Raw genomic sequence first — 19,562 nt, 5'->3', positions numbered from 1 at the left:
ATATCTTTGTGAAAATTAATTTGTTTTTTTTTCCCACCTCCACTGTAATACAGATAAAGCTAATCTAACTGATATTGTCTACAGTTGTCAATACCACTTGACAGGGAGCGGTTTTAGAGAAGTGCAAATGGTGATAGTTGTTAAATGTGATAAAAAATAGTCATGGCGGATTCCAAAGTGGTTATGGTAAAATATATGATTCTTCAAAAATAATTATGATGATTTCACAAGCAGTAATCTTATTTGTTCTGACATATTTTGATTAATTTTTTAACCCTTGCGTTATTATGTAAATGCTTAATATTAGATAAAAGATAATGAGTGACATCAGTATGTCTAATAATGTATCCATAGAGAATCTGATTTCCAATCTTTTTTGTTTGTAGGAATCCTTGAATATTTTGTAAATCTTCGGGGAATCCCTACGAATTATTAAATACTTTAACACAAACATCAATAATATCTTTCACCTGAATATCTAACCATGCTAAACATTCATTATGAATCATTTTTAGGGTGACCATGTTTGGGTCAAGCCACTGGCACAGTCGGAGTTTGACATTCCGATCGGCTGTAAGATAGTGAGGTCAGATGGAAAGAAGCTGACAGTGCGTGATGATGACGGGAAGGAGTTCACCGTGTCCACTGATCAGATCCTCAAGTCTATGCACGTAACTTCGTCCCGCGGAGTAGAGGATATGATCACACTGGGAGATTTGCAGGAGTATGCCATTCTGAGAAATCTGCACATGAGATACAACAAGCAATTGATTTATGTAAGTGTATTATCTAATAAGAATTTTATGAAGAGATATTAAATATAATATGTCCTCTCCCGCTACTATAGACTTACCATTATGTTATGGGTGTGGATGTCTTAGCAGCAATCCGCGAAACTAAAACTATCTCCACGCTTTTGCGTGCATACATAGCCCTAGCCCCTGCTTCTGTCATTTACACTGCATAGATATAGAAAATGCTAGTTGGTGTGGGTAACCAAGAATTGATGATAACTCGGATATCTGTTCGGTTTATGATCTTTGTTTACAGGAATATTTTACAGTGCCCATATGAACAGAGATGGTGGCGTGAATATATAATAATATTATTATATTATACGTCATAATATGACAAATTTCCATGTAACTATTAAATAAGCAATGTTTATGGCAATTCAAGAAAAACTAATAATCCATAGCGGGTCTACGACTATTCGGGCACCGGGACAACTGAACGCCAGGCAATTGAATGAAATTCGAAAATAAATATAATAGACATTTGTAAATTATATGTACTTTCAAAATATAATATATTATATTTAAATTATTATATTATTATTTAATACTTGATAATACTTTAATAATGTGCACACATAAATAATGATTTAATTGTGCATATTATATTTAAGTTCCAACGAGAAAAGAGTTCTTTTATTTTTATATAAAGCCTTAGGCATGATAATTCTCAATATGAATTAAAACTACTAGGTAGTAGAGAGAAACTGATTAAACTTCTTCATCTGTATAAAATCATAACAAAAGTCTATTTATTTCATTCAACAGTGTGGCGCCCAGTTGTTCCATTTCCCTCTATACGTACTCATAAAAAGTTGTTATAATTATTTGTAAATGTATTAACAGGTTTTTTTTTACGATTTAGGCTCACAATGGTTGAACGGCTTACGCGTCAGTTTATAATGGGTCCCAGGTTCGAATCCTGGATTTGGTAAATACACATATTGTTTTTCAATGTGTTTGGAGTCAGATTATGGACCTAATAGGTTGAGCTAGTGGCTACCATCCATTTCTCGTAAAAAAAATTTGTAAATAAATTGAAACACCTCATAAAATTATCCGTAATTACGACACTTGGAGATTAATTGGTGACGAGCACTCGGCCAGCAAGCGACAGATGTGTTTTCACTTGGTGCAAGATTTTTTCTAGGCCTTTTCTAATAAGTATGGTTCTTTGGCTTTTCAAAATATAATGTATTTTCAATAAATAGTATGTTATATTACTTGAGGTTTCACGGTTGGTTTTTTGGTATTTAGTTTTGGGTTATCTCTGTGTATTCTTCTTTCCTTGATTTTCGGGCTCATTGCATTGGCTATTCTCAAGAAATGAAATTCTCTTTTGACAATGTCCCTGAGACAAAATGATGATGAAAAAAGGAAAAAGAATACATGGTCATAGTACAAAAACCAAATACAAAAAATGCTACATTCTAAAATCATGTGTATATCGTCGCTTAAGAAACAACACCGCGGAAGTCAATTAATTAAAATTTTCAGGGGAAACAAAAAACGTCTCAAAAAATTGAAAAATGATACCTTTTAACTTATTTTTTTTGTGTTTAGTTAAAAAAAAATCATTTTTTCATTCAAAAAGAATTTTTCCATAGAAGGAACACGGTGTAGGATTTTTTTACCTACCGAATGTTATTCAAAACTCAAAACCGCCAAATGGGGACTTACGCGGTGCGGTGTTGTTTCTTAAAAGACGATATGCAATTGTGATTTAATAATTTAATTATTAATTTGATTTGTGTAATGATTTTTAAAATTCAGACGTACACGGGCTCTATGTTGGTAGCGATCAACCCATATGAAATTCTACCGATCTACACTGGAGAACAAATACAACTCTATCAAGGGAAGAAGATCGGTGAAATCCCTCCTCACATCTTTGCAATCGGAGACAGCTGCTACCGAGCTATGAAGGAGCAGCTTGCTGATCAATGTATAGTCATAAGGTTTATTAATTTGAGTATATATTTAATACAGATAAATTGGATTACAACAGACAGTTTGGACTACATATTTTGACAGTAATTTTCAATGATTTTAGTATGGTTGTTTAGATTGTGACAATTTGCTAGTTTACATGACAAAATTTTGTTTGGTCATATATTTTTTCTTCATTGTAACGTCGTCACGGAATAACTTTTGGGTGATGACATTCTAAACCATAGGTGACCGATTTTTCGACTTTGCCGGGTAATTTTTAAGAAATATGGTGTCAAAAGTGGTATTAATATTTTTCCTTACATTATTGGCAAGTCATAAGTTTGTCTCCCCCCTGCATGATGTCACTGCTTTGTACTTATAAATAATGTATTATTTAGATCATTTAATTAGTGAAATTAGTAATATCATATAATATCAGCTACCTACAGTCTTTTAAGATGTCGGAAAGCGAATCCTTGAATACTAAACACAAATCTGAATCCGAAAAAATGAAATGGTCTAAAACTCATTCCGCGTCCTCATGCCTTTCGTGACGTTGCCTCATGACGTTCCTCATGCGTCTAACGCAACAATTGAGTTGCCCATTAGATATAATTAGAATGTTATTTAAATGTGGTAGTAATTAGTAATTTACAGGTCTGCAGTGAATGAGTTAATTACAATTTATGTCATATTAACCACCTGATCCATGCCACGGACGAATTAACTCGCCAAAGCATGTATGTCGCGTCAGGCCACGAACGAATATATTCGCAGGTTCTTGTAAACGTCATAACTTCTGAATAAACATTCTGTGTATATTTTCTAAACAATATTTATCATTTTAGTGTGAAAATATTCACGATAATCTTGATAAACATGTTGTGTTTCACAAATATTTATCATTATTATAAAGGATTTATTTTATTCCGAAAATAGCTGGCCTACAAGTGTCCACCTAGTAAAAATTGGCTGGCAGTGATAGGTTAAGAACACAAAAACTTGGTATCAAAATACAAAATTTTATTATTGTTTTTACTATTTGTAGAAATAGGTGTGTCAAGATTACATTTTATTAAAAATGTAGATTAATGCAACCATTGTCATAATAATCACCGGTGCGTTCCGTTCCGTTACCAGTGCTGTTCAAGTTGTAAGACAGGAAAGTATTTTACCTTCTGTAATTTTTTTTTATTGTTTTTAGTGGAGAAAGTGGCGCTGGAAAAACTGAAAGCACAAAACTCATCCTTCAATATCTGGCTGCAGTGAGCGGGAAGCATTCGTGGATTGAACAGCAAATTCAAGAAACCAATTCTATTTTGGAAGCATTTGGAAACGCAAAAACAGTACGAAATGATAACTCGTCAAGATTCGGAAAATACATTCACATTAATTTTAACAGTAAAGGATTTATAGAGGGTGCAAAAATTGAACAGTATTTACTTGAAAAATCCAGAATTGTCTCGCAGAATCACGGCGAAAGGAATTACCATATTTTCTATAGTTTACTGGCAGGGTTAAACAGTGAAGAGAAAAAAAGATTAGAACTGACCGATCCGTCAAACTACGATTATCTCACCGGCGGAAAGACTTTGTTGTGTGAAAAACGAAATGACGCAGCTGAATTTGCAGACGTCAGAGCCGCCATGAAAGTTCTCAATTTCTCCGACGAAGAAATGTGGAATATTTTTAAACTATTGGCCGCTGTTTTACATTTGGGTAACATGAAATATAAATCTACCGTTGTAAATAATCTTGAAGGTTCCGAGATTGTCGATTCTACCAACGCCTCGAGGGTGGCTACAATTCTTGGCTTAAATAAATCATCCATGTGCGACGCGTTGACTAGAAAAACTATTCAAGTCCAAGGAGAATATGTTGTGACATCTATATCAAAACAAAGCGCATTGGAGTCAAGGGATTCGTTTGTGAAAGCTATTTACGGGCAAATTTTTATTAAAATCGTAGACAAGATTAATGAAACAATCTTTAAACCCGAAGCGAAGACTGTTAATTCGATAGGCGTATTGGATATATTCGGGTTTGAAAACTTTACTAACAATAGTTTTGAACAATTGTGTATAAACTACGCTAATGAGAATTTACAACAGTTTTTCGTTAAACATATTTTCAAAATGGAGCAGGAAGAATACGCAAAAGAAGGAATTAAATGGGTTAAAATTGATTATATTGATAATCAAGACTTACTTTATTTAATTGGATTGAAGAGCCTAAATATAATGTCACTCATTGATGAAGAAGCAAGATTTCCCAAGGGTACGGATTTAACTTTACTCTCAAAGCTTCATTTAACACACGGTGCAAAGACCATGTATCTAAAACCAAAATCTGATCACACGCATTCGTTTGGCGTTCACCATTTTGCAGGAAGCGTTTATTACAATATTGCAGGTGAGACTTTCTAATACTTTTTGAAACAGAGTTTTTTTTCCATTCTACGATATTGTGGGTTATTTATGTTAACAGTTGTTTCGGGTCACAAACCTATCCTCAGAATGTTTCAAAGATAACTAATCTTATGCTGGCTAAATCCGTAAATAAATGGTTTGCTTGACTTGGGTCATTGTGAAGCGGGGGCATTAAAAATTGAAATAATGAACATAGGTGACAGCAAATTATGTCAGAAAGCGACGGTTTGTTATATTAAACTTATTTGCTTTGTTTCTTGTACAAAACAGTGGCGTAGTTGTCATTTACTTAAAGCCGCGTTGACACGATCCAAGTTGACTTGGACCGAGCGCACTCGTACGAGACATCTTCATACCAATTACTCCTATCCAAGCTAGCTTGGATGACTAGGATGCGGTCCGAGTAGCTTGGATAGGAGTAATTTGTATGAAGCTGTATCATACGAGTGCGCTTGGATGGCATTCGGTCCGAGTGTACTTGGATCGTGTTAACGCGGCTTAATTGATGTATTTTTTATTATTATGTATATATTGCCACAGAAAAAAATAATTCTATATACTTAAAATATCTTTGAGTACCTAACTGTTAAACCAGTTTTAAGATATGCCTATATATTAAACTGACATCTACATCTACATAATCTCTGGACATTTTGCAAGGTATTTATTAACCTCAATTTGCTCACTTGTTACATAGATGCACAGGTATAATAGGACCATGAGTTGAATCTACAATATGGTCACTCTCTATAGTCAATAAGATGATTGGCGAATTGTGAATCTGTATTGCCAGTTATCCATAAATGTAGGTATGTGCTCGTTATACCTAGCGTCACTGTACAGGCCAATTGTCATAACCTTCAAATATCAAATTGTTCAGGAAGTGAAAAAAACTGTGGGCATTGGATTTACTTATTATTTTATTACAAATTGAGTGGCTTACTCTGTACCTACCCTGTGGCTTACGTTTAGAGAGGGTTACAGCATTTGGCTAGAATATTTTTTGTCAAGTTACAAATGGCTTTAGGCTATACCTCAGTTGAGGCATGGTCTAAAAAGATCGTGGCTAGGCGATGCGCGGATTGCTGGTCGCGGGTGCAAATGACGCGTGCGAACGAAATATAATTTGTCTTACAAATCCAACATGCGTCCATTTAATGTTCTGTTTATTGTTCTATTAGTAACAATAATATTCAATTCATTGACATGTTTTCTTTTTCAAGTAAATGGGTAATGTTTTTAGTCATCTTTACACGATTTAAGAATTAATACCCCCATCGCCATCACGAAACAAATTGACGTATTGACTCCACAACGTTCGCTCTCCGAATGCCAGCGAATCCAAAATTTCATCGCGCCTATAGTTGAAAATTATTTGCCGTTTCACTGATGTATCGTCTTAAAAGATAGTTTTGAATTATTTTGATATGAAATATTTTTTTGGGATTTATGATACTTGGCCAGTTCGTATAAGAGTATGCAATAAGTCCATTACCATCAAAATGTCACTTTGGTGATAGGTGAGGGTTACGGCAATTGGCCTGTTCAGTGATGCCTAGTATTAAGCTTCTGCCTGTCTGACCTACATCAATTTCTCGACAACTTCTACACCATAGCAAATATACAATGCTTTTATGAAATGGATTTATAGTCTTTTATTTGATAGGGTATTTGAATAGATCTTGAACTATCATTAGAAGGAGCATCATGAACTTTTAGTATTGTGGCACTTGGTGGCATTTCTACAACGTTTTTAGTATCACAGAAAATTAATATTTATGTAAGTTACAATTTCAAGTTACATTTGCGTTATAATCTAAATGTTTAAGATCTAGTGACAGTTAAATGTCATGTTTGATGTTATTGACTGTTTGTTTGTTTTTGTAGGATTCCTTGATAAAAACCGAGACACTTTTAGTACGGACGTGAGACAATTGATAAAGCAGTCGACTAATACTTACCTGAAAGGTCTTTTTGCGGAGGCTTTGAATGATGTTGATGGTGGTAAAAAACAAGTGACATTATCTATTCAATTCAGAGCATCGTTGGATGCTCTGATGAAGTCTTTATACGCTTGCCATCCATTCTTCGTGAGATGCATAAAGCCTAATGAATTGAAAAAACCAAATGTAAGAAAATATTATATAAATCTATTTATACATGTAAAAGATTTAAATTTAAATTATGCAGGTAGAGTATAATTTTATTGTTATAGATCCACCAGTATAAGTTGTCCGCTGAGTGAGGGCGCCACATGCTAACATTTGACACATCATTCAATACTTTATACTGTGTTGAGCTTAGTTCCAAATTCGAACACTTGACAATAATTTATGGTGGTATAACTATAGTGATATATTATGAATTCTGTCATCCAAGGCTAATTATATTCATTTTCTAAATTATGAATTACCACCAAGTAAATGTTGACTCTCGTGAAAAGATAGATTCTATTACTCAATGGTTGTGTTTTGAATGTTTTAGGTATTCGATAGTTCTCTGTGTGTTCGCCAGTTGCGTTATGCAGGTATGATGGAAACGGCGCGCATCCGTCGAGCTGGCTATCCGATCCGACATTCATTCTTCGATTTCGTGAACCGATATCGCATCCTCTCCACAAAGATTCCGCCGCCGCATAAAACAGATTGCAGAGCCGCTACCAACAAAATCTGCACAGAAGTTCTCGTGGGACTGGAAGAATATCAAATTGGGAATACCAAAGTCTTCCTGAAGGACTCCCATGATGTCTTTTTGGAAGAATTGCGTGAGAAGAAGATGGAGAAATATATTCTTCTGCTGCAGAAGAATCTCAGGCGGTGGATTCACAGGAGACGCTTCTTGCATTTGCGTGCTGCAGCTCTTGTTGTACAAAAACGCTGGCGCGCTCGAGGCTACCGTCAGAGGTTCATGGTTATGCGTCAAGGATATCAACGTATGCAAGCGGTTATTCGGTCACGCCTGATGACATTTAAATTCACCAAGCTGAAGAAGAGCATTGTTATAATACAAGCGTTGTCCAGAGGTTACATAATAAAAAAAATGATCAAAGAAAAGGGAGCGTTTATCAAACAGCAGCTTGCTTTATTGAAAAATAATAGGATTATCGAAATGGATGAATTTAAAAAAGCTGGCCACGCGGATTATGTTAAGAGAGCGGAAGATAATTATGAAAAGGGCGCTAAGGCCGTGTTTAAAAATATCGCCGTTGAAAAAGTTCATGAAGGAGTTGCAAAGGAGACCGACAAAAATGCTCAAGTCGATGATAATTATGTCGATGATGTATTCCGTTTCCTAACTAACGATTCTAAACAGGCAAGTTTTTGATTATGTTTTTAATTCCGTAACTTCTTAATAATTTGCTATGTGGATCAAATAATTATATCGGTACAAAGGAACTACCCCATACTAGACACATAAATACAGTAGAGAAGCGTTTTTCAAATGGAGTTCTGTGAGGGTTATTGGTTTTTGAAAGATATGATTGTGAAAAACATGTTGAAGAAGACTAACTAAAAATATTTTAATCACACCTAAAACTGTGTTAGATGAAGCGATCTGAATTAGTAATTTTATTTAAAGACGACTCTAATTAGCAATCGGTCCATCTTTTGCATTCAGAAGTCTGGTTGTATCACAAGATAAAGTACTCATTAGAATATTTGAACTGTGTTAAGAGTTGTTGGCATATTTTCTAGATCTATACATATATTGTGTTCTCCAAAATCGCATATCTTGCCGATATATTATGTACATACTCCTAACAAAAAATGTAAGCATTTTTAATGTTGCAATTTTATTGCCTATTTTCGGCAAAATGAAGCCGTGTTTCTAGTGTATAACGCACATTAGAACAACGATTTTATTATTTTCAACTTAACTATGAAACGTTATACCATCATGTTGCTTCTCAGTACGACTACCAAATTTAAATACAACATAGTTAACCATATTATGTTCTATTAAAATATCTAAAAATAATTACCACTAACTTTATATTTAACACAAAAACAATAAATTTCAGCAGCATGTGCTCGCAGTTTTTAAATGCATGTAATCAGCCAAATCAATTTTTTCCGGCGACGTTTTAAAATTTTTAAAATTCAGCCTTACTCCTTAATCTTACTCTAATGCATGGAGCGGAGATATAAGCGTGCCGAATGCTTACTCACTCTCACTTATGGTTCGTTTTAGTTCAGGCCATCTAAAAAATATCATTCTCTATGTAATAACAAAATGATCTTGTATGAAAAAGCAATGGCATGGTTCTTAATAAATTGAATTAAAAAAAATATATGACACATCACATTCTTTGGATAATATTGTCTATATCTAACTCTGTAATAATTTTACCAGCCAAATGAAGATGACATTTCTCCGAGACCGAGGGGTGAATCTATAGATATTCCAATCGGTGAAGACGAAATTGAAGACCTGTCAGCCTACGACTTCCGAAAGTTTGCAGCAACATTCTTCGCAGGCAACAGCAGCTACCAACACTCCAGGAGACCTCTGCGAAAACCTCTTCTGGAAGGAGCCGACGATGGTGGACTGGCTGGTTGGATGGCCGCACGAGCTCTCTGGATTGTTCTCTTACGCTTCATGGGCGATTTACCTGAGCCTAGAGAAGCGAGCGACGCTGACCCCGTGCCTATCATGACAACGCTGACTGAGACCCTCGGCAGAGCTTTCCAACGGTCTGACGAGTATCGGGTATAAAAATATTCTTTCTTTCGATCATGTCCGATCCTAATAAGATCATATGGGCCTCTACAGAGTGGAGATTCGTATTAACAGATTTTGTTTTGACGAGAAATGGATGTCGGCCACTTGCTTAACCTATTAGGTTCATACTCTGACTCATACACAAATTGATAAACAATATATTGTGTACTTGCCAAACCCAGGATTCGAACCTGGGACCCACGACGCTATTGTGGGTGTACAATAATGTACAGTAGGGTACTTACCCATAATAATTTGTCAAGTTTCTGCGATTTCTTCGAATCAGTAAATCAAATGAAATATTATATAAAGAATTCAAAGAAAAGCCATAAAGAAAAATTAAAGATATAAATGGAGGAACCTAATTAGCCCCACATCAATGCAACTAACCCACCCAACCACCTTGTACGAAAAAGCAAGGGTATGGTTATTAATAATATTTTATATAAAGAATTCATACTATTAACGATGACCATCCGATTTAAGTTTTTTTTTTAACCATTTATTGTGATTGTGTTTCGCCTTTTGGTATCTTCAGACAATATCCACACAGTAAAAGTATAATTTATGTAGGAATAATGTATTTTCACAATCTTTTAATGTTGCGTTAATTTAGTATGTTATGAACAGTAAATAATTATTATATTCTGTGTTGGTTGTATGTTTGCCTCTGATAAATCTACATGAAGATGCCGAAAAAACCATTCAAATAGAAAAGTGCAAGATTTAAATCTATTAAAAATATTATGTTTCGCTATTCTCTACAAGAATTTTCTAAGCTTAGTAGAATGGTGTCAGATTCTTGTGGCAGTGCAGGCGACTCATTAAGGTGTTGGGTCATTATTTTCAAATGACACTAATACCGTTCCAAAGTGATTTTGTAGTGGCTGCATTTTTTTTAATTGGTGATTTTCATTTTATCTAATTGTATTCTTATTTGTAAAATGCACAGCTTAATAATGTACATTATTAATTATTAATGTATATTAATAAATATTATAATATTAATGTTCTTATTTTTTTCTTCAGAATCTGGCTCCAAAGGACCGTCATAAGTTGATCAACATGACCCTGAAAAGGCAGACCAAGTTGAGAGACGAATTCAATTTTAATGGAATGGAAGACGCACAGACGGATGAATTTTACCAATCGTGGCAGAACAATCGCCGATCTACAAACCTCGAAAAACTTCATTTCATTATTGGTCACGGCATCTTGAGACCTGAACTAAGGTATGATTTATTAGGCTGACTTCAAACGATACGTCGATAAGTGCGAGTGTATGCTTATGCTTTACGCAAGTTTATGCTTTGCAGTGGTGATGACTAAATACTAAACAATTGTTTCGAGTAGTGTTTTTCAACCTTTCTATTAAATTGGCATACTTAAAAGACCCTCTGCTAAACTTCCATGGTACAAGAATCACGTATACATAATAGACCCACGTAGTCCAGCGCTTGCCGCACTGGCTTCTGATCTGGGGTCTCCGGGTTCAATCCCGATGAGGTCACAATACATTAATGTGTTTTTCTCATACCCATGGTGTTTATGAGACTGTTTCACTTCTACTACTGCAATACTCTTACACTACAGTACTGTCATTTCATTGAGCCCTATAAATGTAATAGAAAAACATTTATACCATATTATATCAGTGGCGTGCGGTGATTTTTGTTTGTAGGCATTCTATTAAATAATCTATATTATATTCCTAATATTGGCTTTATACTATATAGTGTTTTGTAACTAATTGAATCTTAGCGAGCAGCCGATGAAGTAGTATGGTTTTTGGTGGTGTACCGTTGACAGTTTTGATACATTTAAAAAATATTTATGTAATATTAATAATATAGAATCTTTAGAAGAAGAATAGACAAGTAAAGTTTTCCAAACAATTGCACTATAATTATTATCAACCTAGATAATATTATTAATTTATTATTAGTTTTTTTTATCGATTATATCTGGGGGTGCGCCGCATCTCCAGCATCTATAGACCGCACGCCACTGATACCTATATATATATGTATATTTCAGAGATAAGATTGATAAGTTAAAACAGAATAATGATTTTAATAATAAATACATACATGAAAGATATATAATATAATGTCATATTTTATTACTTATCTATAAGAGTTTTATTATGTAATTGATTGAAGCAAAGTGCGTCAGATTAAATGTTTCACCAATTTTAAAATATGTGAACTAAGTGGGAGTATGATACTACATACCAGGGGCATCTCGCGGTAGAATAAAAAAGATACAATTTAATTTACTGTTAATTTACATTTTAAGCCACTTATTTTGAATTTTCAATACATATTTTTAATTTATCTATTTTCTTATTCAGGGACGAAATATACTGCCAGTTATGTAAGCAGCTCTCTGACAATCCATCGAAAGCTTCTCATGCTCGTGGCTGGATTTTGATGTCCCTCTGCGTGGGCTGTTTTGCTCCCAGCGAACGTTTCGCCAATTATCTACGGGCCTTCATAAGAAACGGACCACCGGGCTATGCACCGTACTGTGAAGGTCGTCTTTCCCGCACCATCAAAAACGGGGCGAGAACCCAACCTCCCAGCTGGATAGAACTGCAATCGACAAAGTCTAAGGAGCCCATTTACTTGGCCGTCTACTTCATGGATGGCTCAAATAAAACTGTCCAAGCGGACTCCGCGTCTACTGCTGAAGAAATCTGCCAGCAAGTCGCCGAGAATATGGGACTATCGGATGTATTCGGATTCTCTCTTTTCATCAATTTGTTTGATAAAGTCTTATCGCTCGGCAGCGAAGGCGATCACATCATGGATGCTATCTCTCAGTGCGAACAGTACGCTAAAGAGAATGGCGGTGCAGAAAAGGGAGCCCCGTGGAGGCTTTACTTTAGGAAAGAGATCTTCTCCCCCTGGCACAACCCTCTCGAAGATCCAGTCGCCACTAATCTAATATTCAACCAGATAACAAGAGGAGTCAAATTCGGTGAATACAGATGCAAGACAGAGAACGATATAGCCATGTTAGCCGCTATGCAGTATTATATAGAATTCGGCGGACGCATGGATAATAATATACTGCAGAAGGTCGTCAACAATTATATACCAAACCACTTCTTGCAAATCGGAGAGAAGGCGGTGACTAAATGGGAAACCTTAATCAGGAGCGCCTTTAGCAGCAGTAATAATATTCAGCGCCAAGTTAATCCTCTCCGATGCAAAGAGGACGTGGTTATATTTGCAAAGCTCAATTGGCCGATACTGTTTTCGAGATTCTTTGAAGCCATACGTGTCAAAGGAGCTTCTGTTAGAAAAGATAACGTCATAATCGCCGTAAATTGGACCGGTATTTATATTGTCGATGACCAGGAACAGATCCTACTTGAATTGTCATTCGTGGAGATCAGTTATGTCGGTTTCGAAAAAGACAAACGTTCTAAAGCGAATGTTTTCACTCTCGTCACAGTACAAAAAGAAGAACTAGTCTTCCAATGCTTAGACGCTGAAGATTTGAGCAAGCTAGTGATATATCTGATCGACGGTCTTAAAAAACGATCCCTTTACGCAATCGCTCAAGAAGATTACAAAGCGACAAATGATACGTCGTCATTCCTGCTATTGAAGAAGGGTGATCTCATTCTTCTCGTTAACGACTGTAATGGAGAAACTTTAATGACATCCACTTGGGGTAATGGCGAATGTAAGGGTCGCCAAGGCATCTTCCCGACGGAGAACGTTTATATATTGCCGACACTGACCGAACCGCCTCAGCATGTTCTTCAGTTATTCAAAAAAGATGGGGCCATGGAAAATTATAAAAAAGAACCGTCCAAGTATACGACGTTACAACGTAAAAAGATGCACACTCTGTATAAATACGCCCAAGATAATTTCCGTGAAACCTACGGCGGACCAATGACAATATCGAGAGCCACGACGATCACTTCAGCCAAAAAGAGCGGCGCCGATGAACTATGGAGGCACAGTAGAGAAATCTTAAAACTACCACTACTCCAAAAGCTGATAGGAAATGAAACACTCTGCAAAGACGCCTGTTCCATGTTCATAGGAATACTTAAATATATGGGTGACATGCCGGCACCGAAGCCCAGGTACGCGTCCGAGTATACCGATGAAATATTCGGTCCTGCCCTGAGGAATGAAGTGCTTAAAGATGAGGTGTACTGTCAAATAATGAAACAGTTGACGAACAACCGAATTCAACTCAGCGAAGAGCGCGGTTGGGAGCTTCTTTGGTTGGTCACCGGACTCTTCCCGTGCAGCCAGACACTGACGAAAGAGCTAAACGAGTTCTTGAAGACTCGGCTCCACCCGATCGCCAAAGAGTGTATTCAGCGCGTGTTCAAAACTCAGAAGAGCGGTCAGCGTCAGTATCCACCGTATTTGGTGGAAGTAGAAGCTATACAGCATCGCAGTTTGCAGATTTATCACAAAGTTTACTTCCCCGACGACACAGACGAGGCGTTTGAAGTTGACTCGACTACCAAAGCGAGAGATCTGTGCTTACAGATTTCAGAAAGATTGAATTTGAAGAATTGCGATGGATTTAATTTGTTTGTGAAGATTGCCGATAAAGTATTTTCGGTTCCAGAGAACTATTTCTTCTTTGATTTCGTCCACGAACTGATTGAATGGATGAAACAATCGAGGCCATCGCGGAATGGTGAGTTTTTGAAATACAGATTTTTAAATTAGTACATTGGCTAGGTCAGAGGTTTTCAAAGTGCGCCTTAGTACCTCTAGCGTGCCACAATTAATTACCAGGGACACTGCATGATATTCTAAAATAACTTGTTATAATTCCAAGCTATCTTAATTTAATGCTCTGATGCATAGTTTAAATATTTTAAATGATAGATTCGTATGCTTCGATAAAGAGTAGGGTCTTCATATGGATTTCAGGGTCCAATTTACAATGAACTTTATCAGCAGAAGAATGTTTTATTGAACTGTCTCGCGACAGTAAAAACAAAATTTGTCAATATTGAACTGGCTGGGTTTTGAAGTAAATAATATATTATTGAATACTTTTGACTCCCAACAAAGCAAAATTCTATGCAACTATGATAATATTATGTTGGTTATAGAATAGTATTGCAATTGAAATACATGGTATGGTCTGAATACAAGGGATACTAGAAAAGTATATCCACGGTGTGTGCATTTATTCAATCAAACCATTAATAAAAAATCCTTTAAATAATTTACCGTTTACAATAAAATATAAATTTATGATTATTAAATTTTAGTTCTACAGTTGTTATAGTTTTATCATTGTATGTAAATTGAGACGTCCGGGGTTCCAGCGGCTAGCTCAGGTGTCCATCGAACCCCGGATTCACAAAAAGAGATATTTTAAATTGAGGAGTAATTAAATGAAACCACGTCTGTCTCGTGCGTAACTTGGTATTATATTATATTTTTAATTTTCTTTACAGGTTTATATACATATTTTGTTTTTACAATAAGTTTCGCAGGTCCGTACATAGTTTACAAGGGACGCTTACTGCCTTTTTTTATTCTTTTCAAATTCCTCGTACCCACGCCGACCAGTAAAAAGGACTCTTGTGATTGGCCAAATCTGATCGCATGATCCTTTTGATTTGACGAATCACGAGGACTACCTCGGCACAGGCGCGCGGAGATTTTACCGTTGTGCAATTTATCTCTTTCATCCATCATCATTTATACTTTAAAATCTATCTTAATTACACCTCCGCCCAGTAAGTGATTTTCACGCACCGGACGAAGGCCTTTACTCATAAATAAATTTTAACGTAGTTGAGCAGGGAACCAGATCAGGTGTTTTATTCAATTGTTTATAGAGATCAGGATTGCGGTTCGGCCCGTATTTTTTTTAAAAATCAACAAAAGCCTGTTGATAACAGGTATGTGTCAAAATGATACTTTTAAAAAAAAATGGCACTTTTGTTCGTAACACACAAAAAAGCACTTTTGTTCGTAAAAAGTGAAATTGCTGTTTTATGTATACATAGTTGGTTTGATATAATGACACCTTTTCATCTGGCCCATAGCATGTTTCTACCATTGATATCACTCCGTCGTCAATTATTCAGAATAAAATAAATATTATTTTTATTTCAGCCGGTGCCCCGTTACAATTCCAGTATCAGATATTCTTCATGAAGAAGCTATGGATAAATACAAATCCCGGTAAAGACGTGAACGCCGACCAAATATTCTACTTCCCGCAAGAGTTACCCAAGTTCTTGCGTGGGTATCACAAGTGCAGTAAAGCTGACGCCGTAACTCTGGCCGCTTTGGTGTACAGGGCGAGATTCGCCGACGACAGATCCCAGCTCGCCGGTTCAGCGTTGCAGCTTCCCATACTCTTACCGGTCGACCTGTTGAAACTTCAGACTCAAGCCGAATGGCGCAAGCAAATAACTGCCGCCTACGTGAGGCATGATGGGAAGACGCCGGAGCAAGCGAAGGAAATGTTCCTCAAGATTTTATTTGAATGGCCCACATTTGGTACCGCTTTCTTTGAAGTGAAACAAACCACTGACCCTGCATATCCAGAAATTGTGATTTTAGGTATCAATAAGAATGGTGTCAGTATAATTCATCCCCAAAATAAGGTATGTAAATTTTTGTAGTAAGTACCTACTTATTATGTAATTTACAGTGGCGGCCAGTGGTTTTAATTGTTTTCGTTGGTAGCACACTGAAAAGAAAGAAAGAAGATTTATTTGGAGTTAGTTTTGGTGGAAAAAACGGTTATATCTCAACTTACGCATGAAAGTCTGGAATTTATTTATAAAGGGCACATGCAACTATTAAAGAAAATATTATATAAAATACAACTGAATACGTGTATTAAATAAGGCTCTAAGTTCCAAAAAGTAGTATTGCCTGTAGTTACAAAATACCGAGTCAGTGCAGTAAAATTTCATGAAGCAGACCTTTTGAAAAATGTAGTTTTACAGTGTGAATCAATCACGGCAGCTTCTATAATTTTAGGTATTAAGAACTCGAAAGTGTCAACACACCATCGTCAGCTATTTTATATTGAATGCCATTGACCACTACAGTGCTACTTACACCATTATAAATAAAACACGCCAACGGACTTACAACGTCGACAGGTTTAATTATTTTGCTGTATTTTTTTGACTTGCTTGAGGCACTTAGACTATAGTTGAAGTTATTGGCGTTGGTATGTAGAACACTTTTCTATAAAAATGTCAGTTTTAATTTTTTTAGTACTTAGCGCCTTAATTAATACACGTATTCAACTATAAAACAGAACATACAGAATAATAATAAAATATTAGTCAGGTAAAATTAAAATTTATACTTACAACAAAATACAATTGTTCGTTAAATATGAAATAAAGAAAGAAAAGGTACAATAACATAAAAGCAGTAGATTATGAAAACAAGTCGAGTTTGAATGGAGGTATTGAACATGTTAATAGAAGAACTATTCGAAAGAAAATGAATCTTTGGTTTTGAAGAATAAACAGAGAAGTTAGATTTAATGATTTTCACAATTTTTTGTCTGCCTAGTCGCAACACAGAACTGGATATGTAGGTACTCAACAGTTCGGGTCAGTTGAATATTAAATTTACGAATTATTGTATGTAATTAATTATACTTTTTCATAACACAAATAATGAGTTTAGATTCTCTCTCGAGTCATGGTGTTTCATATATGTAACTGATTTTATATTATAAGAGTTCTTTAACAATTTACCATTAATTTATACAAATCCTCACATAATACTAATTTATCAGTCTTTTCATTTCTATCTCAATATATTATATTAGGGAAAAATAGGTACCTATCTTAGGCTATAGATACATCTAGACGCCACCCGTTGCATTGCTAAATGAAGCCGCGTGCCTTGCGTTTGGTTTGTGGGCGAGCGAACCCATTCGTCTACAAATGTTCGAGACCATAGACCATTTCGCTAGTGCTCGCCCAAATTGCTCGCACTAGACGCTCAGAATTAAAATATAATTTTCGATATTTTTACGTTATATAGTATTTTTAAGCGGTCAAAATGCAACCATTAGGTAAAGATATCCATAAGTTAAGTTATTTTAAAGAAACACTAGGTCACTGATATTAAAATATATAATAAAATACAAATAAATTATCACGAACATGCATCAACTTACCTATGAAACGTAATACCATCTTCTTGCTTATCAGTACGGCTACCACATTTTAAGACAACACACAGAACCATCTTTTCTACTTAATTAACTAAAAATATTTACCATTGACTTTATGTTTAACACAAAAAATATCAATTTTAGCAACTCGAGCTCGCAAGTTATCGACGCTATGTGAAGCGTTTCGCCCCGATTTGATGGCGATACTTTTGAAAACTAGCTCACAGATATGTAGACCTTTTATCTTACTCTAGCGCGTGTCGCAGAGATTGTAAGGGTACCGAATACTTTCTCACTCGCACTCATGCATCGTTTTTGTTCAGGCCTTGTTACCTATTATAAAAATTGGGATGATCGACTTGACTTAATACCCTTTTTACACGTGCATGGATGTACTGTGCACAGTAAGAAAATGTATGGGGAAATATGTATTATCCTGCAGTTGGCAAGATTATGTGCATAAATCAAACAAAATTGGAAGATTCCAAATTGTGATGATTTATTGCGCGCAAGTAAGATTTGCGCCTGCGCAGTAGAGTGATAGAGAACGAGATAGCGATAGAGAACACGCCGGTAAAAAAATTAAGTACTCATTTTGAGCTCCGATTTTCAATACGACCTGTCAGATAGTAATATAAAATGACAACCTCCCGTCTCGCTAACTCTTGAAGAATGAGATTGGAGAGCAGTCAGCACTTTTACGTGTAAACAATTATTGTCATGACAGTATAAAATAAGCGCAATTGCCAACAGTAATTCCATGCATGTGTACAGGCACTATAACTTGTAACAATTGTTTTTTTTTTAAATTTCTTTCAGGATATATTGGTTACGCATCCATTCTCAGAACTGTTGAACTGGTCATCGGGCAATACTTTCTTCCATATGACGCTCGGAAATTACATGCACCGCTCTAAAATACTATGCGAGACATCTCTGGGATACAAGATGGACGATCTTATATCTTCGTATATCATATATTTTAAAGAAAGTGCCAATAAAAAGTAATGGAAACTGGAAACTGGAAATAAATAAAAATATTAAATTCATTGGATTTAATATTTTTTATGACGTATTGCCTGCTTGTAATAAATTATCTATAAAATGAGTGTGTATAAATTTAGTAAATTATTTCATAGACAATTCTATTAATAAATAAAAATACTGTGAACATTGTTTATAAAACTGTTGATTTTAATAAAAATATTACATTTGCTTGTTTATAATATTATTGGTCTATTGTTTTAGTGATGTGCGCACATTTTTATTGATGATTCAGCAGTTTAACCGGATGGCTGCCAAGACGAAAACTTTTCCATGAACGGAACGCCGCTCATATAAAAATGACGTCTTTGGACGTCCCGCTTTAAACGGGAAACGGGGGGGAAATCGTTATTTTAAACATACAAATATGTTGAACACATAACGACATATATTGGGAATGTCGTCACATGCTCAGAATTGAAATAGAATTCGTTTTTACCACTTGAAACGTAAATTGATTTTATTTTTTTATTTTTGC

At 35.5% G+C, this 19,562-nt stretch overlaps 2 protein-coding genes across 2 annotated transcripts in view; both read left to right on the top strand.

The window, feature by feature from the left end:
* The window catches only part of LOC147066447 (uncharacterized), a 1,147,709-nt gene that overhangs the window by 296,607 nt on the left and 831,540 nt on the right, over nucleotides 1-19,562 (top strand). The gene's annotated exons all lie outside the window — the stretch shown is intronic.
* On the top strand, nucleotides 81-19,264 carry LOC147066452 (myosin-VIIa-like). The gene is made up of 11 exons (XM_085956196.1): nucleotides 81-186; nucleotides 516-776; nucleotides 2,568-2,752; nucleotides 3,931-5,138; nucleotides 7,043-7,284; nucleotides 7,640-8,471; nucleotides 9,519-9,865; nucleotides 10,907-11,109; nucleotides 12,231-14,557; nucleotides 16,000-16,496; nucleotides 18,860-19,264. Exons 1-11 carry the CDS (start codon nucleotides 163-165, stop codon nucleotides 19,046-19,048), a joined length of 6,315 nt encoding a protein of 2,104 aa, XP_085812322.1. The 5' UTR covers nucleotides 81-162; the 3' UTR covers nucleotides 19,049-19,264.

Source organism: Rhyacophila brunnea, unplaced genomic scaffold (genome assembly GCF_057557595.1).
Source record: "Rhyacophila brunnea isolate RB1 unplaced genomic scaffold, BYU_Rbru_1.0 scaffold_5, whole genome shotgun sequence".
Taxonomy (NCBI): Eukaryota; Metazoa; Arthropoda; class Insecta; order Trichoptera; family Rhyacophilidae; genus Rhyacophila; species Rhyacophila brunnea.
Note: the sequence above shows the minus strand (reverse complement) of the source record. Positions and strands in the feature narration are given on the sequence as shown.